The sequence below is a fragment of the Coregonus lavaretus genome (genome assembly GCF_964263955.1).
Source record: "Coregonus lavaretus genome assembly, contig: HAP1_SCAFFOLD_1898, whole genome shotgun sequence".
Taxonomy (NCBI): Eukaryota; Metazoa; Chordata; class Actinopteri; order Salmoniformes; family Salmonidae; genus Coregonus; species Coregonus lavaretus.
The window spans coordinates 1-27,500 of NW_028158240.1; the positions used below are offsets into that span (position 1 = coordinate 1).

Genomic DNA, 27,500 nt, shown 5'->3' on the forward strand with positions numbered 1-27,500 from the left:
AGAGAGAGAGAGAGAGAGAGAGAGAGAGAGAGAGAGAGAAGACTGGATAACACTCAGTCTGCCTCCTCAAATGGCACCCTATATAGTGCACTACTACAGCCCTATTGGTCCTGGTCTAAAGTAGTGCACTATGTAGGGAACAGGGTGCCATTAGGGACGGTGCATCAGACTTGAATCACTGGTCCTGGACACTGCAAGTTGTTCATACGGTATTGTTTTTAATGATTAACCTTGTACTGCAGTGGGCTAAATCAGGGTCACACAGTGTTTCTTGGTATTCTTAAACAAATCTACTTTGAAACAAAAGTACACACCTCACACACATGGTTATGGGCTTAATAAAAAGAAGACACCTGGACCATGTCAGATATAGAGTTGAAATGTATCACATTTTGATTTGCATCCCAATAGTACACTTTATACAGCACCTCACACACATGGTTATAACCTTTACAAAATGAAGACACCATTTCAGATCTGGACCTTGTGAGATATAGAGAATATTGGTAGAATGTATACATTGGGATAGTAGTAAGGATCCTACCAGGGATTATTTATGTATGATGTTGGTAGAATGTATACATTGGGATAGTAGTAAGGATCCTACCAGGGATTATTTATGTATGATGTTGGTAGAATGTATACATTGGGATAGTAGTAAGGATCCTACCAGGGATTATTTATGTATGATGTTGGTAGAATGTATACATTGGGATAGTAGTAAGGATCCTACCAGGGATTATTTATGTATGATGTTGGTAGAATGTATACATTGGGATAGTAGTAAGGATCCTACCAGGGATTATTTATGTATGATGTTGGTAGAATGTATACATTGGGATGGTAGTAAGGATCCTACCAGGGATTATTTATGTATGATGTTGGTAGAATGTATACATTGGGATAGTAGTAAGGATCCTACCAGGGATTATTTATGTATGATGTTGGTAGAATGTATACATTGGGATGGTAGTAAGGATCCTACCAGGGATTATTTATGTATGATGTTGGTAGAATGTATACATTGGGATAGTAGTAAGGATCCTACCAGGGATTATTTATGTATGATGTTGGTAGAATGTATACATTGGGATAGTAGTAAGGATCCTACCAGGGATTATTTATGTATGATGTTGGTGGAATGTATACATTGGGATAGTTAGTAGTAAGAGGCCGGTGGGTAAATGACTAAGATTCAAGCCTCCTGTCAATTAGGGAGATTTGTTTCTTTATTGTGTGTTTAGTTGTACCTTTACCTTCCTGTAGTTGGTCATTTGGAAGGATTCTGTATGGAGGAATGGTCTAATATCACTCCTAATGTGTTCTCCCAAGGGAGGTATTGAACAGGGGTGTCAATTTTGACCGCTACCTTTTTGAGAAAAAAAGTATTACTTGTTAAACAATCTCTTTCTCTGAGCAATTGTATTAGTATAAAATCATTTAATTTAATATTTTGGGACCCTATTGTATACTTCTAAGTTAGAGATATGTTGAAACTGGATCCGTCATAATGATTCAACATTTTATAGTATGCCATGGCCTTTACTGGCCAAAGGTTAAACTACTGTTATGTTAATGCTATACTATGGTGTTGTGCCACTAGACTTTGACCAGATATTATTGCATCCAAAGATCAACTGTACCTAGAACACAGATACAGAGCCACTTGTCATCAGGAAGGTGCTCTCTCAGCACAACGGAAAATATCTCAATGACTTGACATGTTCTGGTTGTGAATACAGGCTACAAGGTAAGACTCTTCCAAGGGATTATTGTAAAGTGTGTAGGGAAATTAAATATATGGTGTTATTATAGTATAGAGAATGACAGTAAAACACTCAGATCTAACAGTCCATTTCACCTGGGACAGGTACGTGACAGTTCAATCATACAAAATGGTGCTAACTGGGCGTAGGCAAGTCAAATTCAAAAACATATTGTTGTTCATATCTGGTATTATAGGATTCGTATATCGTGGTTATTTTACAATTTGTAAAAATGTTAATGTATCATAGTTCTAAATCATCTTTCAGAATATCAGAACATTTGTTGTTTTCAAAATTACAATGAGCTCCTGCTTCCTGTGTAATTTGGTATGAAACCTGAACGTACTTTTCTTAACATTGATATTATGAATTAAATTCAATAATATCATAATAATAGCAGACCTGTTGAACAAAGCAACACACTAGAATGAGTGAAATTATTACAAGAGAAAGTGAGACATTATTATTATTATGTATTATTAATATTATTATTGTATTATTATTATTATTAATATTATATTATTATAATTATTATTAGTTCCACTACATGGAGAAAAGGTTAAAAAATCAGTCATGACTACGTGTTGATGTGATTGCATTAAATCTCCTGACCGTTTGGATGTATCTGTTAGTAAATGTTTTATTTCTAAGAGATAATGAATAAAATAGAACAATTGACCTTCAATAATTAGTTGTCACTGTGTTAACCACAACCAACATGCTGGGTCTCTGTTTAGGGGTCAGTGAACGAAAATGAGTCTCTCTGGGGAGAGAGAGGAGGGGGGCCCTGCCTCTAAAATGAGTCTCTCTGGAGAGAGAGAGGAGGGGGGCCCTGCCTCTAAAATGAGTCTCTCTGGGGGACATGACACCAAAACTAAGAGGTGAGATGACAATGTTGTTTAAGAATTCATAAAGAGTTTATTTCTAAAACGTTATGTCCACAATTTTTCACGTTTGTTATTTTACATCAGAAATGATTGCTTATGGGTACCTTCATGTGTCTGTCAAATATTGTTGTTCTAAGATTTTAATTAATAGATGTTTGTGTATACATTTTTATTTTTGCAAAACGCTATATAGCTGGAATGAAATGTTTGTATCCTGTATATTTGGCTGTGATATGTGGATGTCTCACCAGCACACACACACACACACAGAGACACACATACACACACACACACACACACACATCTTTACCATCATACACACACACATCTATAGAAGTTTTGCATGACACAATCATTTATCCTACTCTTAGTTATTGTCTAATATGTTGTCATGCATAACCTTATTGTTTTTACTAATTCTGATCGTTGTTACAAACGGAATTTTGACAATACTACCGTCAAATCAACACACTCTTCACTCCTGTTTAAACCAAAAAGGGTTATATCGCTTGCTTAATATATGGAACCACTAAAAGTTCTATATAGAGTCCCTTTTATAGGGTTCTTTAATCAGAACTCTAGAGGTTCTTCTTCCCTGTACTTAAATTGGTTCCATATAGAACCCTGCAAGGTGCCATTTATTAATTATGGCTACTACTATTAAATAGGAATATTTTTTGCAAAGAATATAATTTATAGGAAAATTGGAATGGTTGAAAAATCCCAATATTCATTTAAAATTATCCTTAGAAATAGCAGTGCTGGGGATTTGGAAAACCATAGTCAGTCCATCAAAAATAGAATAATACTCTTATGAAAAATATTGATCTTTATTTTAGTCTGTGGATACTATGCGACTAGAAAGGTTAAAAATGCATGTAAGAAATCACAGCGCAGTTGAAACAAATATGGCAGGTGGAAATCAAAAGAGGATGTTCTACGGAGATAGGTGGGCGGGGCTGAGAGTAGCAGAGGGGTGGGATTAAAAAAGATCATGATTGGTAATAGTCATTACTATCTATCCAAAAATGTAATGTGTATAAGTAATTATTATTATTATTATGGTTATTATTATTATTATTATTATTATTATTATATATATATATATATATATATATATATAAAAAGTAATTACTGTGTATAAAAGTATTGTATGGGGGGTAGAATTGATCTTGGTTATATGCAAACACACTGGTGGCCAGGGAGGCATCTTTTTTACAGCAAACAACAAAAACATATATTCTGCTCCATTCTTAACCCTCCAAACAGCAGACCTCACACATACAGTTGAGACCAGCACAGGTTCAAGCTGCAGTGCAGCGCCCCTGGATGGAGAGCATGTTGTGGGGTTAAGGGCCTTGCTCAAGGGCCCAACGAAAGATGAATGTTTTGAGGACGTGAACCCAGCAGCCCTCCAGGGGTCAGATCAATTCCGCCCGTTTTTTCCAGCGCCTAGCCCGGGATTCAAACCGGACACTTTTCGGCCACAGGTCCACAGCTCCAACTCATTTGCCGCTGGGCGAAAACCTGAGTTAATATTCAGAAATAAGCATGAGTTAATCTGCCAAAATGAAGACAAAATGTTATGCAGACATCATTATTATGATGTAGAAGAACAACTTACATGTTGTTGTCATCAGCAGCAGCCACAAGAGAGAGAGCCTCTGATAGTTCTGGGTAACTGCCAGACTGAGCCAAACATAGATAGTGTGTTAAAGGTCATGTAATGATTAACTAGGCTATTGAATCACCAAGACTTATTATACATCATTATTATACAGAAATCATTGTCAAAAGCGGAAGAGATACTGTTGCATGTAGGTCTATATTATTTATGGATTGATCATATAGAAAAATCAAAACATTATTTAAACTACTCCAAAGCAAATTACATGTGGCGCAGGAACCACTGACTCACTGCATTATTCTATAGTATTATCAAGACACCTGCTGTTAACTCTTAACTGGTTAGGACAGCTCATGAGGTGTCCTAAATATCTACCGACTAGGTGGGACTAGAGGCTTCCTGCAAAGCTTTAATTTATACCCATAAGTGTAAAATGTCTTTCTTCTCAGCACTTATACGACCAAAGTTCTACTCTGAGACACTTTGTTATTAAAAAACTTTGAATGTTTGTTTTACATATACAAATAAATAAATGAATATTACTAATGTAAGCCAGTGTAAAGACTGGGTTATGTATGCACTCACTAACTGTAAGTCGCTCTGGATAAGAGCGTCTGCTAAGTGATTAAAATGTAAATGTATTGTGTTGCACTGCTCATGTCTGCGTTCTGGAACTGTCCGCGTCCCCGTACAGAACTGTCCGCGTCCACGTACGGTTGGCGCCAAGCATATTGTTCAGTTACGCGCTGAGTGGGCTGAGGTGATCTTGGGGAACAACGACGGAGTTCGTTACAGTGTTGAGACGCCGAAGTATATTGTTCAATATGCTTTTTTGCTTAATGGTCAGTGACAGTATGAGTGTAGCCAGATCCTTTTCACTCGCTATCCTTGTTTCATCTTGTGGTTCACCGGATTCGTCATCATCCTCGAGGCACAGACGAACGACCTGCTAGCTATCAAGCTAGTCAGTACAGCTAGCTAAGCTAGCTACTCTACCAGCAGCATCCTAGTTATCCTAGCTACCACTACATCATCACCGGCTGCCTGCTTTTCTTGTGGACCGATGGAGCTCCCGGGTTGTTTCTTCCACCTGTTAAATACGGTGGAGGGCTTCTCCCTCTCTCGTTGACGGATGCTGGCTACCTACCATCACTCTGTCCGGTTCTCCTCTTCACTAGATGGACGGTAACTTTAGTGTTTAACCCCTCTGTGTCCAAGGACTGAACTTTTTGAATATTATTTTCGGGGCGCCTCAAGTTAAATTTTTTACGAAGTTTATTTCTGATAAAATTAGTTAATTGCATCCGCCATGGAGCCCAGTTACATAATATTACCTTCTGTCCCTGGTTATGAAGTAATCGCGAAAAAACAGGCCTTAGGTTTGGGCATTTTTCACCCTGCCAGCTCCTATTAGTTCTACTGTAGGTTTACTTCAGTTAAAATATTATTAACAAGGTTACGGTTACTTGGCGAGCGCGCTCAATGTTAACCTGAGTACATGTTGTGGTGAGCCACAGTCTAAGAGGTGTTGTCTGGCGCAAAGTCATCAAACGTTAAAAAATTTCTGGTCATGGTTAAACATATTTGTTTTAAGAAAAAAGTGTACAATCTAAACAAAACGCATGTCCCTGTCCTCTTTTTCAAGATGTGGCAGATTTAAACAGCCAGAATACATTTTTTTATGAAGAAATAAAAACAATTCTGATGACTTGTTGTTTCTAAATGGCTGCTGGGTAATTTGATATGCATCGAATTCTTCGTTCATAGGCATCAAATTGAGCGAATGCTGCGCAGGTTCACTGAGTTGCAAACCAAATGGGTATAATGGGGTGATTGTTGTCTAATTGGGTGGTCTAGCTAATGGATTTGTAGATCTGACACAGTTGCTACCTCAGATTATGAGCCTAGCAAGTGTCATATAGCTCAGTTGGTACAGCATGGCGCTTGCAACGCCAGGGTTGTGGGTTCGTTTCCCACGGGGGGCCAGTATGAAAATGTATGCACTCACTAACTGTAAGTCGCTCTGGATAAGAGCGTCTGCTAAATATGTAAAATGTAAATGTAAAAAATGTAATGAATGAGTTATGTAGTACCCACAGATGGCCAAAGGGAGGCGCATAAAGAGGAAGAGCTATAAACCCATACTGTTTTTTGCCATATAAACCCTAAACCTAACAATCAATCAAATGTATTTATAAAGCCCTTTTTACACCAGCAGATGTCACAAAGTGCTATACAGAAACTCTTACCCTACTTATAACCTATTTTAGCCGTAACCCTAACCCCTAATTCTAGGGTAGGGTAGCCTAGAACACTTTTAGAAACTATTTTAGTAATAATATTATCTTAATAAATACATTTATAGTATTAAATAGTGTTTTAATTATTTTGTTGTTATTTTATTATATGTATAATAGCAAGACAGAGCACTTGATAAATAAGACACATTTGTTTTATTTTTCAAATGTGGTTGAATTGGGTGACCTAATAAACTCTGTGTGAAAGTCCAGCAATTGGCGTGGGGCAGGTTTGAGACTGATCTAATACACTTTATTTCTCATCTGCCTCACCAACGTCTGAACGTGAATTAATAACTTTTAATAGCTAAATATTTCCAATAGATGGCAGCATAAGACCACGAAGCATCAGTTATAGGCTACAAGCAGCAATATGATTGACATAAAATAGCATGCAACCAAATACTATGTGTCCCATGATTTTCTGAAATGGTCACTCATTACTTTAGTTAGCTATATATCTCGTATTAGGCCTGTGATGCTTTTGGAAGAGCAATTAAATAGTGACTATAGCAGGTGTTGAACCCCAGGTAAATAATCACTAGTCAGATGCTCCAACCTCAACCCTAGTATACATGCGTTTTAAAAAATCTAATATTGCGATTAAACAACCTCGGAATAGAAAAGACAAGAGTGCGTCTTCCAGCCCACCAATAAATTACATCATGCAACCCTTGCGGTTAGCAAATGTACCTCAACATGCCCCTCGATTGTGCTAGAAGGCAGAGTGCTCGCTGCTAGTTGATGAATCTGACAATGAATGTACTAGGAAAATACGTTTTTCTCGACCAGAGGTGACTAAATTAATGTTCAGGCTTATTGATAATCATTATAGTAATGAAGTATAATTTCAAAACATGAGTATAAAAACAGGTAATAATAAACATGAATCATCATTATATTATTTCACAGAAATCTGTTAAATGCTTTTTCAGTCATTCCTCTTGCGTTAGCAGTGTGGAAAGGAACAGTAAAATGCATGTGCAGGAGTTTTCCTGTGAGGAGGAGTGGTGGTGTATCCAGGGAGAAAACTAAACTAACCTTCTGAAATGTCATTCGTGATCTTATGCCTCCATCTTTTGGAATTATTTAGTAACTGCAGTAGTACTGCATAAAGTATATCCTTACTAAAGTAGTAATTACTCAGAATTGCAAAATATGACATTTTTTAGTTCATTTTACCACTTACGACCATAACATAACAATTTATAGCAAAACAAACAATGAAACTGACATAAACCAAAAACACCATACATTTAGTTATATACTATTTATTTAGATGGGTGACATTATCTGCCAAAGTAACACCACTGTAGATAAAGAAGAGCTCTCCAGTAGGTGAACCAAAACTTTCAAAGACCATTTTCTCAAAATTTAGGTTACAAGTTTATCATCTTTCAAAGCAGATTTACTTTCCCCTTGTTCCTCAACTGTAGTGTATGATATACCTTTTTCTAGCTGAGTCTCTACTTTTATCCAATGTAAAAAACACAAATGTCAAATTTTGCTACATAAAATTGAGCTGATCGGTCACATTTGACTATGTAAAACTTAGCAGTACTACTGAGGCAGATATATATTATTACTGTGTAAAACCTAGCAATACTACTTATTTCTCTGAGAGTGAGACAGATATATATTATTACTGTGTAAAACCTAGCAGTACTACTTATTTCTCTGAGAGTGAGGCAGATATATATATATATTATTACTGTGTAAAACCTAGCAGTACTACTTATTTCTCTGAGAGTGAGGCAGATATATATTATTACTGTGTAAAACCTAGCAGTACTACTTATTTCTCTGAGAGTGAGGCAGATATATAGCATTGTGCAAAAAAACATGATTATTTGTCTCTCTGAAGTGAAACCATCAAGTGATAGATTTTAAACAAATACATGTCTGTCATCGAACAACCCCATACCATGATTAGCTACTGAAAAAACACACCAATCTCTTTAATAATTTCTTTAAACAATAAAGGCTAATTTACCAACATTTCTGAAAATGGATATATAGCGTTTTGGAATGAAACTCATCTTATGTTTCCTCATCTGAGCTCAGAGTAGATGAGAGACGTAATGTTTGTCTCTGTTGTGTTGAAGCCCAATCAAGCAGGAGAGACCAGCCTCCCCTGTACCCAGCTGTGTGTCCATGAAGAGTGACAAGTCTATGGAAGCTCCTATGAAGTTTAGAGAGGGAGACTTTTCTACTGAACAAAGGTAAGAAGAACTCATGGGTCATGGTCAGTGAGTTAAACAACACTGTCTCTAGTCATTTCTCCTCTCCCATTTTCCCATTTCTTTTTGTTGTTTTCATAATCCATATGCTAAATATTTTTTCCATTTTCATAGTCCTGAAACAATATTAAACAAACACAACATTCCCTGTTTGTGTGTGTGTCTGTCTGTCAGTGAGTGTGTGTGTGTGTGTGTGTGTGTGTGTGTGTGTGTGTGTGTGTGTGTGTGTGTGTGTGTGTGTGCACTCCCTGGATGAGGCGATGTAATCTCTATCCTGATTGCCTAGTCACTTTTACCCCTACCTACATGTACATATTACCTAAATTACCTCAACTACCTGGTACCCCTGCACGTTGACTCAGTACTGGTACTCCTTGTATATAGTCTAGTTATTACCCTGCACATTGACTCAGTACTGGTACTCCTTGTATATAGTCTAGTTATTACCTCAACTACCTGGTACCCCTGCACATTCACTCAGTACTGGTACTCCCTATATATAGTCTAGTTATTACATCAACTACCTGGTACCCCTGCACATTGACTCAGTACTGGTACTCCTTATATATAGTCTAGTTATTACATCAACTACCTGGTACCCCTGCACATTGACTCAGTACTGGTACTCCTTATATATAGTCTAGTTATTACCTCAACTACCTGGTACCCTGCACATTGACTCAGTACTGGTACTCCTTGTATATAGTCTAGTTATTACCTCAATTACCTGGTACCCTGCACATTGACTCAGTACTGGTACTCCTTGTATATAGTCTAGTTATTACCTCAACTACCTGGTACCCTGCACATTGACTCAGTACTGGTACTCCTTGTATATAGTCTAGTTATTACCTCAACTACCTGGTACCCTGCACATTGACTCAGTACTGGTACTCCTTGTATATAGTCTAGTTATTACATCAACTACGTGGTACCGCTGCACATTGACTCAGTACTGGTACTTCTTGTATATAGTCTAGTTATTACCTCAACTACCTGGTACCCCTGCACATTGACTCAGTACTGGTACTCCTTGTATATAGTCTAGTTATTACCTCAACTACCTGGTACCCCTGTACATTGACTCAGTACTGGTACTCCTTATAGCCTCATTATTGTTATTTTATTATGTTACTATTTCCTTTTTTTATTTAGTGAATTTTTGTGACTTTTTAACTCTGCATTGTTGGGAAAGGGCTCATAAGTAAGCATTTCACGGTAAAGTGTACCACTGTTGTATTCGGCGCATGTGAGAAATACAATTTGATTTGATTTGAAGCTCATGCGCAGAAATACATCATTGAGTCTAATGGTCGTCTTGTGCCGAACTGCACATGTGCTGGATGTCAAATCAAAGGCACTCCTTCGATAAAAAGTTGTTTTTGACTAACATGAAAATGTGTCCGTTTGTTTAACTACTTAAGACAGAACATTTTCAAAATTAACAACTAAGGAAGTCATTTGTATCTCTCATTGACATCTCAAACCCCAAACCCTGGCCTGGTCTGCTTCATATGTATTCCAGAATACATTTTTTACATCAGCAGTTGTCACAAAGTGCTTATATAGAAACCCAGTCTAAAACCACAAAGAGCAAGCAATGCAGATGTAGAAGCACGGTGGCTAGGAAAAACTCCCTAGAAAGGCAGGAACCTAGGAAGAAACCTAGAGAGGAACCAGGCTCTGAGGGGTGGCCAGTCCTCTTCTGGCTGTGCTGGGGGGAGATTATAAGAGGATATGGCCATTAAGTTCAGATCGTTCTTCAAGATTTTAAAATGTTCATAGATGACCAGCAGGGTCAAATAATAATCACTGTGGTTATTGAGGGTGCAACACGTCAGCACCTCAGGAGTAAATGTCAGTTGGCTTTTCATAGCCGAGCATTCAGAGGTCGAGACAGCAGGTGTGGTAAAGAGAGAGAAGGAGAGGGGGAGAGAGAGAGAGTGAGAGAGAGAGAGGGGGGGGGTGGGGGGGGGGTTGAAACAGCAGGTTCGGGAAAAGGTCACACGTCCGGTGAACAGGTCAGAGTTCCATAGCCGCAGGCAGACCAGTAGAAACTGGATCAGCAGCATGACAAGGTATCACGTCCGGTGGAGCATGTATCGATACTGATAGGATCGAAAGAAGGGGAGCGCTGCTCTCGGATCAGTTTTCTCCATTAAAATCTTTCCTTAACATTATAATTATTTCACAATACTGACCACGGATCAGCTTCTAGAAAGATATTACTACCTACGGCAGCAAATATTGAGGTAGTTTATTCTAATGCTTACACAATAAAAATGCACTAAATCACAGATTTGGCACATCATTGTTCACATGTTAGGCTACACATCATGAAATATATTGAGACAAATTACAGACAGTAGCAAAATAGAACATGAAATGTATTCCAACATTGAATATATTTCAATTTGATTGAAATAGGCCAATAGCCTACTGTTTATATTGTAATGCAGTCATCTCGGTTTTCATTTGAAGCATCATTTTATACGTCGCTTGTTTGCATCAATTGCAAAGACATTTGCAATTTTGTATTTGGAGTCAACTTTGTTCTGAATTTATCTGCGGTCACAGAGAGACGGATAAACCATGTGATTCTATGTTTAGCGGAGATCTTCTGTGTATAAAGTGACGTGGGAGGGCAAAAAAGCATCTAACGACGCACTTGGCTGTTCTACAAGTGGTCTGAGGCAGGTGTTAGAATATGAGCGTTCTCAAGTGCAACGTTAATAACGATGGTTTTGGGAAACAGCTCAGAGATTTAACAATGCTTCTACGAAGGATCTAATGATGAACTTGGCCTTAAGATGCTTTTGGGATACCAGGCCCTGGACAAAAACATCTGCTAAATGACTAAAATATCAAATGTAAATGTTTTACATACAGATCTCAAATTACTGTATTGAATAATTATTTTTTTATATTTAAATATTGATGTCACAAGTGTATCATTTGTACAGTTCTTTATTAAAAATGTAGTTATTTGTTACATTTAACTGTGTAAAACCTAGCAGTACTACTTATTTCTCTGAGAGTTAATTAGATATATAGCATTTTGCAAAAAAATGAAATTATGCCATTAAGTGATTGATTTTAATCAAACACATGCCTGTCATTGAACAACACCTTGCCATGATTAGCTAGTGAAAAAACACAACCATTTATTTGATAATTTCTTTAAACAATAGAAGCTAATTTACGAACATTTCTGAAAATGGATATATAGCGTTTTGGAATGAAACTCTTCTTATGTTTCCCCATCTGAGCTCAGAGTAGATGAGAGACGTAATGTTTGTCTCTGTTGTGTTGAAGTCCAATCAAGCAGGAGAGACCAGCCTCCCCTGTACCAAGCTGTGTGTCCATGAAGAGTGACCAGTCTATGGATCAACCTATAGAGTTTAGAGTGGGAGACTTTTCTAATGAACAAAGGTAAGAAGAACTCATGGGTCATGGTCAGTGAGTTAAACAACACTGTCTCTAGTCATTTCTCCTCTCCCATTTTACCATTTCTTTTTGTTGTTTTCATAATCCATAGGCTAATCCTTTTTTCCATTTTCATAGTCCTGAAACAATATTAAACAAACACAACATTCCCTCCCTGTGTGTGTGTGTGTGTGTGTGTGTGTGTGTGTGTGTGTGTGTGTGTGTGTGTGTGTGTGTGTGTGTGTGTGTGTGTGTGTGTGTGTGTGTGCACTCCCTGGATGAGGAGATGTAATCTGATGTTTTGTCCCCAGAAACCAACAGGAGAGATCAGAGTCAGAGATTCTCAGTGGTCAGTCTTCCCAGAGTCCTCAAACAGACCTGGCCTCCATATTCAGTGTATGTGGTCCTGTTATGTACATTTGTTTTCGTTTACCTCAAGTAAAGTTGATCTGTCAATCATTCATTAATGTGTTAATGAGAAAGCATTTATTCTCTTGCATAACTTATTGACTTGATTTATTTCAGTTGCTTGAAGAGAATATTATGACATTTGTGAAGAAGGAGCTGAAGATGTTCAAGAGGATTCTTAGTCCAGAACTCCCAGAAGGCTTAGAGAGTCAGAAGCAGGATAAGGAAGTGGTGGATGCTGAAGATGAGAAGCAGGAGAGCAGTGCCAGAGAGGGGGCTCTGAAGATCACACTGCACGTCCTGAGGAAAATGAACCAGAAGGAGCTTGCTGACACACTGGAGAAAAGTAAGAGCTGTCTGCCTCATGTTGAATGCTGTTTTAGAACATTTAAAAGCTGTAGCTAAAGTACAGCTAAAGTAGCTGTGTAACTCAATTATATTGTAGCAGCCTTAACACAACACCTAGTGACCTCATCAAGTAGCAGCAGGGATGTGTTGTGTTGATTCATTTAGACAGAGAAGAGGAGAGACAGAGGAGAGACAACATTAATAAGAGAGAGAGAGAGAGAGAATACCAATAATGATAGAAATCAGTCACACCAGTGTGTAATGCATTATGAAAACATTTACAGATTTATACAGACAGTTAAGAGAATAAATGATTATAATTTAAACATTATAACACAGTTTTACAAAACTGTCGGCATTAAATCAGACGTAATATTAATATCCTCTGTGTTATTTCTTCATTCAGATGAGCTTGCTGTGATTTGCCAACGTGAACTCAAATCTAATCTAAAGAAGAAGTTTCAATGTGTATTTGAGGGGATCGCTAAACAAGGAAACCCAACACTTCTCAATAAGATCTACACAGAGCTCTACATCACAGAGGGTGGAACAGGAGAGGTCAATAATGAACATGAGCTGAGACAGATTGAGACAACAACCAGGAAACAAGCAAGACCAGAGACTGCAATCAAATGTAACGACATCTTCAAACCCTTAACTGGACAAGACAATCTTATCAGAACTGTGCTGACAAAGGGAGTCGCTGGCATTGGAAAAACAGTCTCTGTGCAGAAGTTCATTCTGGACTGGGCTGAAGGAAAAGCAAATCAGGATGTCCAATTTGTATTTTCATTCCCTTTTCGGGAGCTGAATTTGATGAAAGGGGAAGAACACACTTTGATTGAACTTCTCAATTACTTCTCAAAGGAAACCAAAGAATCAAGAATCTCCAACTACGACAAGTACAAAGTTCTGTTCATCTTTGATGGTCTGGATGAGTGCCGACTGTCCCTAGACTTCCAGAAGAACAAGATTTGTTTTGACATCACAGAGTCAACCTCAGTGGATGTTCTGCTGACAAATCTCATCAAGGGAAATCTGCTTCCCTCTGCTCTCCTCTGGATAACTACCCGACCTGCAGCAGCCAATAAGATCCCTCCAGAGTGTGTTGACCAGGTGACAGAGGTACGAGGGTTCAATGACCCACAGAAGGAGGAGTACTTCAGGAAGAGATTCAGTGATCAGGACCTGGCCAGCAAAATCATCTCACACATAAAGACATCAAGGAGCCTCCACATCATGTGCCACATTCCAGTCTTCTGTTGGATTTCTGCAATAGTCCTTGAACACATGCTGAAACATAAGAGAGAAGAGATGCCCAAGACTCTGACTGAGATGTACTCACACCTTGTGGAGTTTCATACCAAACAGAAGAATGAAAAGTATCTTGGGAAAGAAGAGACAGGTCCACACTGGAATAAAGAGAGCATTCTGTCACTGGGAAAACTGGCTTTTCAACAGCTTGTGAAGGGCAATCTGATTTTCTATGAAGAAGACCTGAAAGAGGCTGGCATTGATGTCAATGAAGCCTCAGTGTACTCAGGATTGTGCACACAGCTCTTTAAAGAGGAATGTGGGCTGTACCAGGACAAGGTGTACTGCTTCGTGCATCTGAGCATTCAGGAGTTTCTGGCTGCTGTATTTGTGTTCCTCTCATTCTTCAACAACAATGAGAATCTAATGGCCGAACCGCAAGTTACTGAAGTTACTGTCTACAAGAGTGCTGTGGATAAAGCCTTACAAAGTGAGACAGGAAACCTGGACCTGTTCCTCCGCTTCCTTCTGGGCCTCTCACTGGAGTCCAATCAGAAGCACTTACGAGGTCTACTGACAAAGACAAGAAGCAGCTCACAGAGCCATGAAGAAACAGTCAAGTACATCAAGGAGAAGATCAGGGAGAATCCCTCTCCAGAGAGGTGCATCAATCTGTTCCACTGTCTGAATGAACTGAATGACCATTCTCTAGTGGAGGAGATCCAAAGCTACCTGAGATCAGGAAGTCTCTCAGAAGCCAAACTGTCACCTGCACAGTGGTCAGCTCTGGTCTTTGTGTTGCTGACTTCAGAAAAGGAGCTGGATGTGTTTGACCCAAAGAAATACTCCAGATCAGAGGAAGGTCTTCTGAGGCTGCTGCCAGTGGTCAAAGCCTCCAGAGCTGCTCTGTGAGTACATAAAATGACATTTAAGTACTAATCATCAGGAAGAAATATTCAGTTTAGAGAAAAATATATATTATAATATGTATATAATATATTATATTATTTTGAAAAACTTACTGAATCAATACATTGATGTTCACATTAGTATAACAATATGACCATACAATTCTAGGAGACGGAAGATTAATCTATATGTTGTTTAAGAGAATAAACCAAATGCATCTGCCATTGTCCTTCTACACTACTGGTGTTAAATTAACAGTGTGTTTGTGAAATCATGATGATCTCTTTGCAGGCTGTCATTCTGTGGACTCACAGAGAAAGGCTGTGCTTCTCTGGTCTCAGCTCTGAGGTCAAACCCCTCACACCTGAGAGAGCTGGATCTGAGTAACAATGTCATGAAGGATACAGGAGTGAAGCTGCTCTCTGCTGTCCTGGGGAATCCCCACTGTAAACTGGAGACTCTGAGGTCAGTATTCCTGTAGTTGGTCAACAACTGATAACTGTTCACCAGATCCACATGTGTTTACCAGACACACATCGTCCACACCATATGTGTTTGGACAGTGAAGCTTACAGTTTTAAATTTGGTGCTATGCTCCAGCATTTTGGATTTCAGATTGAATGTTTCATTATAGAATGTCACCTTTTATTTGATGTTAATGGTGAGAGGTTAGCATGTTTTGTTGTAGCCTCTGCAACTTTCTCACTCATTTTTATTCATGATTCATTCATGATCTTTCTCAATCATGGCATCATTAGGATTCATTCAGTAGTGTTTAGAAACATGTTATCTACTCACAGAAAGAAAATTACTCAACACCAAAGAATAGCAGTGTGGTTTTAATATGATTTGACTCTTTACAGGCTGTCAGGCTGTCTATTCACAGAGGAAGGATGTGCTTCTCTGGTCTCAGCTCTGAAGTCAAACCCCTCACACCTGAGAGAGCTGGATCTGAGTAACAATGACCTGAAGGATTCAGGAGTGAAGCTGCTCTCTGCTGGACTGTGGAATCCCCACTGTAAACTGGAGACTCTGAGGTCAGTATTCCTGTATCACTCAATGAACACACACTCATTGGACACACACACACACACACACAATGATTAATTTAGTAGTGTTTAGAAACATGTTATCTACTGTTAATAATGATACATTAATTCATGTATATACAGTACCAGTCAAAAGTTTGGACACACCTACTCATTCAAGGGTTTGTCTTTATGTTTTCCATTGTAGAATAACAGTGAATACATCAAAACAAATATGGAATAATGTAGTAACCAAAAAAGTTTTAAACAAATGAAAATATATTTTATATTTGAAATTCTTCAAATAGCCACCCTTTGTCTTGATGACAGCTTTGCACACTCTTGGCATTCTCTCAACCAGCTTCACCTGGAATGCAGTTCCCACATATGCTGAGCACTTGTTGGCTGCTTTTCCTTCACTCTGCCGTCCGACTCATCCCAAACCATCTCAATTGGGTTGAGGTCGGGTGATTATGGAGGCCAGGTTATCTGATGCAGCACTCAATCCCTCTCCTTACACAGTCTGGAAGTGTGTTGGGTCATTGTCCTGTTGAAAATCAAATGATAGTCCCACTAAGCCCAAATTAGATGGGATGGCGTATCGCTGCAGAATGCTGTGGTAGCCATGTTGGTTAAGTGTGCCTTGAATTCTAAATAAATCACAGACAGTGTCACCAGCAAAGCAGCCCCACACCATAACACCTCCTCCTCCATGCTTTACGGTGGGAACTACACATGCCGAGATCATCCGTTCACCCACACCGCTTCTCACAAAGACACAGCGGTTGGAACCAAAATTCTCAAATTTGGACTCCAGGCCAAAGGAAAAATGTCCACCTGTGTAATGTCCATTGCTCGTGATTCTTGGCCCAAGCAGGTCTCTTCTTCTTATTGGTGTCCTTTAGTAGTGGTTTCTTTGCAGCAATTCTACCATGAAAGCCTGATTCACACAGTCACCTCTGAACAGTTGATGTTGAGCTGTGACTTGAACTCTGTGAAGAATCTATTTGGGCTGCAATTTCTGAGGCTGGTAACTCTGATGAACGTATCCTCTGCAGCAGAGGTAACTTTGGGTCTTCCATTCCTGTGGCGGTCCTCATGAGAGCCAGTTTCATCATAGCGCTTGATGTTTTTTGCGACTGCACTTGAAGAAACTTTCAAAGTTGTTGAAATGTTCTGTATTGACTGGCCGTCATGTCTTAAAGTAATGATGGACTGTAATTTCTCTTTGCTTATTTGAGCTGTTCTTGCCATAATATGGACTTGGTCTTTTACCAAATAGGGCTATCTTCTGTATACCCCCCTACCTTGTCACAACACAACTGATTGGCTCAAACACATTAAGAAGGAAATAAATTCAACAAATTAACTTTTAAGAAGGCACACCTGTTAATTGAAATGCATTCCAGGTGACTACCTCATGAAGCTGGTTGAGAGAATGCCAAGAGTGTGCAATGCTGTCATCAAGGCAAAGGGTGGCTGTTTGAAGAATCTCAAATATAAAATATATTTGGATTAATTTAACACTTTTTTGGTTACTACATGATTCCATATGTGTTATTTCATAGTTGTGATGTCTTCACTATTATTCTACAATGTAAAAAATAGTAAAAATAAAGAAAAACCCTTGAATGTGTAGGTGTGTTCAAACTTTTGACTGGTAGTAGTGTGTATATATACATATATGAATAGATATGGCAGGTTTCAGGACTCTGATGTATCTGAAATTGTTGAAAGAATATATTTTCACACCAAAGAATAGCAGTGTGATTTTAATATGATTGTACTTTTGCAGGCTGTCACGCTGTCTAGTCACAGAGGAAGGATGTGCTTCTCTGGTCTCAGCTCTGAAGTCAAACCCCTCACACCTGAGAGAGCTGGATCTGAGTAACAATGACCTGAAGGATTCAGGAGTGAAGCTGCTCTCTGCTGTCCTGGGGAATCCCCACTGTAAACTGGAGACTCTGAGGTCAGTATTCCTGTAGTTGGTCAACAAGTGATAACTGTTCACCAGATCCACATGTGTTTACCAGGCACACATAGTCCACACCATATGTGTTTAGACAGTGAAGCTTACAGTTTTACATTTGGTGCTATGCTCCAGCATTTTGGATTTGAGATATAATGTTTCATATTAGGTGACAGTACAGAATGTCACCTTTTAATTGAGAGTATTTTCATACATATCTGTGTTACTGTTTAAAAATGAAATGAAGCACTTCACGTATCTAGTTCTCCCATTTGAAAAAGTCTTAATAATTTGGACATATTCACTTATATTGTATTAAAGTAGTCATAAGTTTAGTATTTGGTCCCATATTCCTTACCTGCAGTGATTACATCAAGCTTGTGATTCTACAAACTTGTTGAATACATTTGCAGTTTGTCTTGGTTTTGTTTTAGATTATGTTTTTCCCAATAGAAACTGAATGGTGAATAATGTCCTGTCATTTTGGAGTCACTTCACTTGTATTGTCAGTAAGAATAGAAGATGTTTCTGAACACTTCTACATTCATGTGGATGCTACCGTGATTATGAATAATCATGAATGAATCGTGAATAATGATGAATGAGAAAGTTACAGAGGCACAGGGATCATACCCCCTCTGTTATTGGTAATGGTGAGAGGTTAGCATGTTTCGTTGTAGCCTCTATAACTTTCTCATTCATTATTTTTCATGATTCAGTCATTATTTTTCTTAATCATGTCATCATCAGGATTGATTTAGTAGTGTTTAGAAACATGTTATTGATATACTGATACTGCTTTTTAAACTGGTCTGGTCAGTACTCAAATATTTGTAATATGCATTTTTTTATCTACAAGCAATACTTTGATAATTAGTCATTTCTAATAATGATACATTCATTAATGAATAGATATGGCAGGTTTCAGGACACTGATATATCTGAACATTTTGAAAAAATATACTGCCACTATTTTCACCACCAAAGAATAGCAGTGATTAGCAGGAGGAACTTCTGGATGCAATTAAAGACTTTAAGTCCGGGAAAACCTTTTTTGATATACTAAGAGGACCGTTATTAGCATGTTTTAACCACTCTTATGTAAATGGTAGATTATCTGACACTCAAGAAGAAGGTCTGATCTCATTATTACTGAAACAGGATACAAGTGGAAAATATAAAGATCCAGTCCATTTACAAAATTGGAGGCCCCTTACACTTCAGTGTTGTGATGCAAAAATCCTACCAAAATGTATAGCGCATAGAATTAAAAAGGTATTGTCGGATATTATTCATTCTAATCAGACAGGCTTTTTACATGGAAGATACATTGGAGATAATATAAGGCAAGTATTGGAAACAATAGAACACTATGGAAATTATGGGAAACCAGGCCTGCTATTCATAGCAGACTTCGAAAAGGCATTTGATAAAGTTCGACTGGGGTTTATATATAAATGCCTGGAGCATTTCAATTTTGGAGAATCTCTTATAAAATGGGTCAAAATCATGTATAGTAACCCTAGGTGTAAAATAGTAAATAATGGCTATTTCTCCGAAAGTTTTAAACTGTCAAGAGGAGTGAAACAAGGTTGTCCACTATCGGCATATCTATTTATTGTGGCCATCGAGATGTTAGCTATTAAAATCAGATCCAATAATAATATCAGAGGATTAGAAATACAGGGCTTAAAAACAAAGGTGTCATTGTACGCTGATGATTCATGTTTTCTTTTAAATCCACAACTAGAATCCCTCCACAGCCTCATAGAGGATTTAGTTTAAATTTTACATTACCATGTAGTTTACCAATAAAATGGTCTGATGGTGATGTGGATATACTCGGAATACATATCCCAAAGGAAATAAATGATCTCACTTCAATACATTTTAATAGAAAGTTAGCAAAAATAGATAAGATCTTACTACCATGGAAAGGAAAATACCTGTCAATTTGTGGAAAAATCACCCTGATTAACTCTTTAGTATTATCCCAGTTTATCTATTTGCTTATGATCTTGCCTACGCCTAGCGAACAGTTTTTTAAATGATATGAGAAAAAATATTCAATTTTATTTGGAACGGCAAGCCAGACAAAATTAAAAGGGCATATTTATATAATGAATATGAATTCGGAGGACAGAAATTATTAAATATTAAAGCATTAGACCTATCACTAAAAGCTTCAGTCATACAAAAGTTATACTTAAATCCGAACTGGTTCTCAAGCAAATTAGTAAGATTGTCTCACCCAATGTTCAAGAAAGGCCTTTTTCCCTTTATTCAGATTACAACCTCTCACTTTCAGTTATTTGAAAAGGAAATAATCTCCCAAATATCACTATTTCTAAAACAAGCCATAGAAAGTTGGTTGCAATTTCAATTTAATCCTCCAGAAACGACAGAACAAATAATGCAACAAATATTGTGGTTAAATTCAAATATACTAATTGACAAAAAACCTTTATTTTTTGACAGAATGTTTAAAAAAGGTATAATCTTCGTAAATGATATCATCGGTAGGACTGGTGGAGTTATGTCGCACATGCAGCTAACAAAAACATATGGAAATGTCTGCTCTACCCAAAATTACAACCAAATAATTGCAGCCTTACCGCAAAAATGGAAGAGGAAAGTGGAAGGGGGAGAGAGTAAGGAACTTGTCTGTCGGCCTTGCATTAAAGAACATAATTGGTTAAAGAAAACTGTGATAAATAAAAAAGTATATCAGTTTCACTTAAGGACCAAAGGATTGACAGCCGTCCCATATAGATTGCAAAATAGTTGGGAAGAGATCTTTGACGTACCGATCCCATGGCATAGTGTTTATGAACTGACACGCAAAACGACACCGGATTCAAAAATTAGAATCTTTCAATTTAAATTATTATATAAAATTCTTGCTACCAATAGAATGTTATTTATATGGGGGATACAATCTTCCCAGCTCTGCAGATTTTGCTGTGAAGAGACAGAATCGTTAGATCATTTGTTTTGGTTCTGTCCATTTGTAGCTTGTTTTTGGACACAGGTCCAGGAATGGCTAAAGGATTGCAATATTTACCTGGAGCTAACCTTGCAGATAGCATTACTGGGTGATCTGAAAAGTCCCCCTGCTCAACTCAGCGCATGTCCAGGCCCGTCTGAAGTTTGCCAATGACCATCTGGATGATCCAGAGGAGGAATGGGAGAAGGTCATGTGGTCTGATGAGACAAAAGTAGAGCTTTTTGGTCTAAACTCCACTCGCCGTGTTTGGAGGAAGAAGAAGGATAAGTGCAACCCCAAGGGGTTGTACTTATCTGCAATATTAAGCTGATCCATTCCCCCCCCCAAAAAAAAAAAAAAATATTATATATATATATATTTGCAGTGTGGTTTTAATATGATTTGACTCTTTGCAGGCTGTCAGGCTGTCTAGTCACAGAGGAAGGCTGTGCTTCTCTGGTCTCAGCTCTGAAGTCAAACCCCTCACACCTGAGAGAGCTGGACCTGAGCTACAATCACCCAGGAGACTCAGGAGTCAGACTGCTCTCTGCTGGACTGGAGGATCCACACTGCAGACTGGAGAAACTCAAGTATGTAGAGGGTTTATGTCAATGTTCATATCAGACATGTTGGAGTTATCAGGCTAGTTAAAAACAAACATTCTGACCACCACTTGGACTAAGTTATATAAAGACTGTGTGTGTGTGTGTGTGTGTGTGTGTGTGTGTCCAGTGTGTGTGTGTGTGTGTGTGTGTGTGTGTGTGTGTGTGTGTGAGTGTGTGTCCAGTGTGTGTGTGTGTTAGTGTTAGTGTGAGTGTGTGTGTGTGTGTGTTTATGTGTGTGTCCAGTGCGTGAGTGTCCAGTGTGTGTGTGTCCAGTTTGTGTGTTTGTGGGTCCAGTGTGTGTGAGTGTGTGTGTGTCCAGTGTGTGTCCAGTGTGTGAGTGTGTGTGTGTCCAGTGTGTGTCCAGTGTGTGTGTGTGTCCATTTTGTGTGTGTGTGTGTGTGTGTGTGTGTCCAGTTTGTGTGTTTGTCCAGTGTGGGTGTGTGTCCTGATACACGTGTACACACACACACACACACTGGACACACACACTCACACACACACACCCACACTGGACAAACACACAAACTGGACACACACACACACACACACACAAAATGGACACACAAACACACTGGACACACACTGGACACACACACACTCACACACTGGACACACACACACACACAATGGACACACACACACAGGACACACACACACACTGGACACACACACAGAGTGGACACACACACACACACAATGGACACACACACACAGGACACACACATACACACACTGGACACACACACACACTGGGCACACACACACACGCACACACACACTGGACACACACGCACACTGGACAAACACACACACACAGGACACACACACAAACACACTGGACACACACTGGACTCACACACACACTGGACACACACATACACACTGGACACACACACACACACTGGACACACACACTCACACACACACACCCACACTGGACAAACACACAAACTGGACACACACACACACACACACACACACAAAATGGACACACAAACACACTGGACACACACTGGACACACACACACTCACACACTGGACACACACACACACACAATGGACACACACACACAGGACACACACACACACACACTGGACACACACACAGAGTGGACACACACACACACACAATGGACACACACACACAGGACACACACATACACACACTGGGCACACACACACACGCACACGCACACTGGACAAACACACACACACAGGACACACACACAAACACACTGGACACACACTGGACTCACACACACACTGGACACACACATACACACTGGACACACACACACAAACTGGACACGCACACACACACTGGACACATACACACAAAGGACACACACACACACACACACACACTGGACACACACACACAAACTGGACACACACACACACAAATACACACACACACAGACAGTGGACACACACACACACACACACACACACACACACACAGACACACACACACACACACACACACACACTGGACCCACACACACACACTGGACACACATACACACACTCACACACAATGGACACACACACACACACTCACACACAATGGATACACAGACACACTCACACACACTAGACACACGCACTGGACACACACACAGACTGGACACACACACACACTGAACAAACACACACACACCTACACACACACACTGGACTCACACACACACACTGGACACACACACACTTGACACACATACACACACAAACTGGACAAACACACACACACACACACACACTGGTCCGAGACACACAAAAAGGAAACACACACACACAAATACACACACACACACACACACACACAAACTGGACCCACACACACACACTGGACACACACACACTCACACACAATGGACACACACACACACACACACACACTGGTCACACACGCACACATCCTTGACACACAAACACACTGGGCACACACACGCGCGCACACACACACACGCACAAACACACACTGGACACACACACACACACACACACACACACACACACACTGGACACACACACACACACACTGGAAACACACACACTGGACAAAAACACACACACTCACACTGGAGACACACACACACACTGGACACACACACACACACACAAACTGAACCAACACACACTAACACACTGGATCCACCCACACACACACTCACTCATTCACACTGGACACACACAAAATTGGGGAAAAAACACACTGGACACACACACACACATTGGATAAAACACACTAGACACACACACACACGCTGGACCCACACACACACACTGGACACACAAACACACACACAAACACTGGACACACACACACACACACTGGACAAACACACACACACTCACACTGGAGACACACAAACACACTCACACTGGACACACACACACACATACTGGAAACACACACACACACTGGACACACACACTGGGCACACACACACACACACTGGACACACACTGAACACACACACTGGACACAAACTGGACACACACACACTGGACACATACAAACAAAGGACACAGACACACACACACTGGACAAACACACACACACACTAACACTGGACACACACACACACACACTCAAACTGGACACACACACATACACACACAATGGACACACACACACACACACACTCACACTGGACACACACACACACACACTCAAACTGGACACACACACATACACACACAATGGACACACTCACACACTGGACACACACACACACACACATCCTTGACACACACTGGACACACACACACACACACACACACACACACTGGACACACACAAACATACTGGACACACACACACACGCACTGGACACACACACACAAACACACTGGACAAACACACACACACAGGACACACACACAGACACAGACTGGACACACACTGGACTCACACACACACTGGACACACACATACACACTGGACACACACACACAAACTGGACACGCACACACACACTGAACACATACACACAAAGGACACACACACACACACACACACACTGGACACACACACACAAACTGGACACACACACACACAAATACACACACACACAGACAGTGGACACACACACACACACACACACACACACACACACACAGACACACACACACACACACACACACACTGGACCCACACACACACACTGGACACACACACACACACTCACACACAATGGACACACACACACACACTCACACACAATGGATACACAGACACACTCACACACACTAGACACACGCACTGGACACACACACAGACTGGACACACACACACAATGGGCACACACACACACACACTGGACACACACGCACACTGAACAAACACACACACACCTACACACACACACTGGACTCACACACACACACTGGACACACACACACACACACACACACTGGACACACACACACTTGACACACATACACACACAAACTGGACAAACACACACACACACACACACACTGGTCCGAGACACACAAAAAGGAAACACACACACACAAATACACACACACACACACACACACACACAAACTGGACCCACACACACACACTGGACACACACACACTCACACACAATGGACACACACACACACACACACACACTGGTCACACACGCACACATCCTTGACACACAAACACACTGGGCACACACACGCGCGCACACACACACTGGACACACACACACACACACACACACTGGACACACACACACACACACTGGAAACACACACACTGGACAAAAACACACACACTCACACTGGAGACACACACACACACTGGACACACACACACACACACAAACTGAACCAACACACACTAACACACTGGATCCACCCACACACACACTCACTCATTCACACTGGACACACACAAAATTGGGGAAAAAACACACTGGACACACACACACACATTGGATAAAACACACTAGACACACACACACACGCTGGACCCACACACACACACTGGACACACACACACACACACAAACACTGGACACACACACACACACACTGGACAAACACACACACACTCACACTGGAGACACACAAACACACTCACACTGGACACACACACACACATACTGGAAACACACACACACACTGGACACACACACTGGGCACACACACACACACACTGGACACACACTGAACACACACACTGGACACAAACTGGACACACACACACTGGACACATACAAACAAAGGACACAGACACACACACACTGGACAAACACACACACACACTAACACTGGACACACACACACACACACTCAAACTGGACACACACACATACACACACAATGGACACACACACACACACACACTCACACTGGACACACACACACACACACTCAAACTGGACACACACACATACACACACAATGGACACACTCACACACTGGACACACACACACACACACATCCTTGACACACACTGGACACACACACACACACACACACACACACACACACTGGACACACACAAACATACTGGACACACACACACACGCACTGGACACACACACACAAACACACTGGACACACACACACACACTCACATACACTCACCCACTGGATCCATACATACACACACAAACACACTGGACAAACACACACACACTGGACACACACAGACACAGACTGGACACACACAAACACAAAAAGGAAACAAACACACTCACACAGGACACACACACACACACACACACACACACACTGGATCCATACATACACACACTAGACACACACACACACATACTGGACAAACACACACACGCTGGACACACACACACACACACACACACACACACACACACACACACACACACACACACACACACTGGACACACACACACACACACACACACACACACTGGACACACACACACTGGACACACACACACACTCACACTGGACACACACACACACACACTGGACACACACACACATACACTGGACACACACACACACACTGGACACACACACACACACACACACTGGACACACACACACATACACACTGGACACACGCACACACACACTGGACACACACACACACACACACACACACACTGGACACATACACACACTTGACACACACGCACTCTGGACACACGATCACACACACACACACACACACACACACACACACTGGAAACAGTCACACTGTACACACACACACACACTGGACACATACACAAAAAGGACACACACTGGACACACACGCACTCTGGACACACGATCACACACACACTGGACACAAACACACTGGACACACACACACTGGCCCCACACACACACACTCACACTGTACACACACACTTGGACAAAGTTATATGCTGACTGTGTGTGTGTGTGTGTGTGTGTGTGTGTGTGTGTGTGTGTGTGTGTGTGTGTGTGTGTGTGTGTGTGTGTGTGTGTGTGTCTGTGTGAGTTCAGGTGTATCCCTCAATGACTGTCTGTTCTTCTGCTTACCGCTACAGTGTGGAACATGGTGGAGAGAACACAATGAAACCTGGACTTAGAAAATGTGAGTGTTGACTGCTGTGAAGAATATGACTAAGAATAAGTCTTAATTCAAGTGAAGTCAAAGTCAAAGACCACCATCATTACTTACTTGGTCATATTAAATATCAGCTGTAGTTCTACAGAAGCACAAATCAGGGACACCAAAGTTTACAAAGAGTTGCTTTGACAATGTGTGTGTCTGTGTGTGTGACGTGTT

The 27,500-nt window shown here is 40.4% G+C and overlaps 1 protein-coding gene and 1 long non-coding RNA gene across 2 annotated transcripts in view; both read left to right on the forward strand.

Moving 5' to 3' along the window:
- The first annotated feature begins 1,416 nt into the window (after positions 1–1,416).
- Positions 1,417–4,064, forward strand: LOC311124256. The gene is made up of 3 exons (XR_014612743.1): positions 1,417–1,750; positions 2,504–2,647; positions 3,923–4,064. It is a non-coding gene; the product is annotated as an uncharacterized lncRNA (long non-coding RNA).
- A 9,167-nt stretch (positions 4,065–13,231) lies between these two features.
- The window catches only part of LOC311124255 (NLR family CARD domain-containing protein 3-like), a gene marked incomplete at both ends in the record, with an annotated part of 15,185 nt that continues 916 nt past the window's right edge, over positions 13,232–27,500 (forward strand). Inside the window, 3 exons of the mRNA XM_084198428.1 lie at positions 13,232–13,253; positions 13,406–15,161; positions 15,454–15,556. Coding sequence (XP_084054554.1) covers positions 13,232–13,253; positions 13,406–15,161; positions 15,454–15,556 — 1,881 coding nt within the window. The remainder of the gene's footprint in view (positions 13,254–13,405; positions 15,162–15,453; positions 15,557–27,500) is intronic.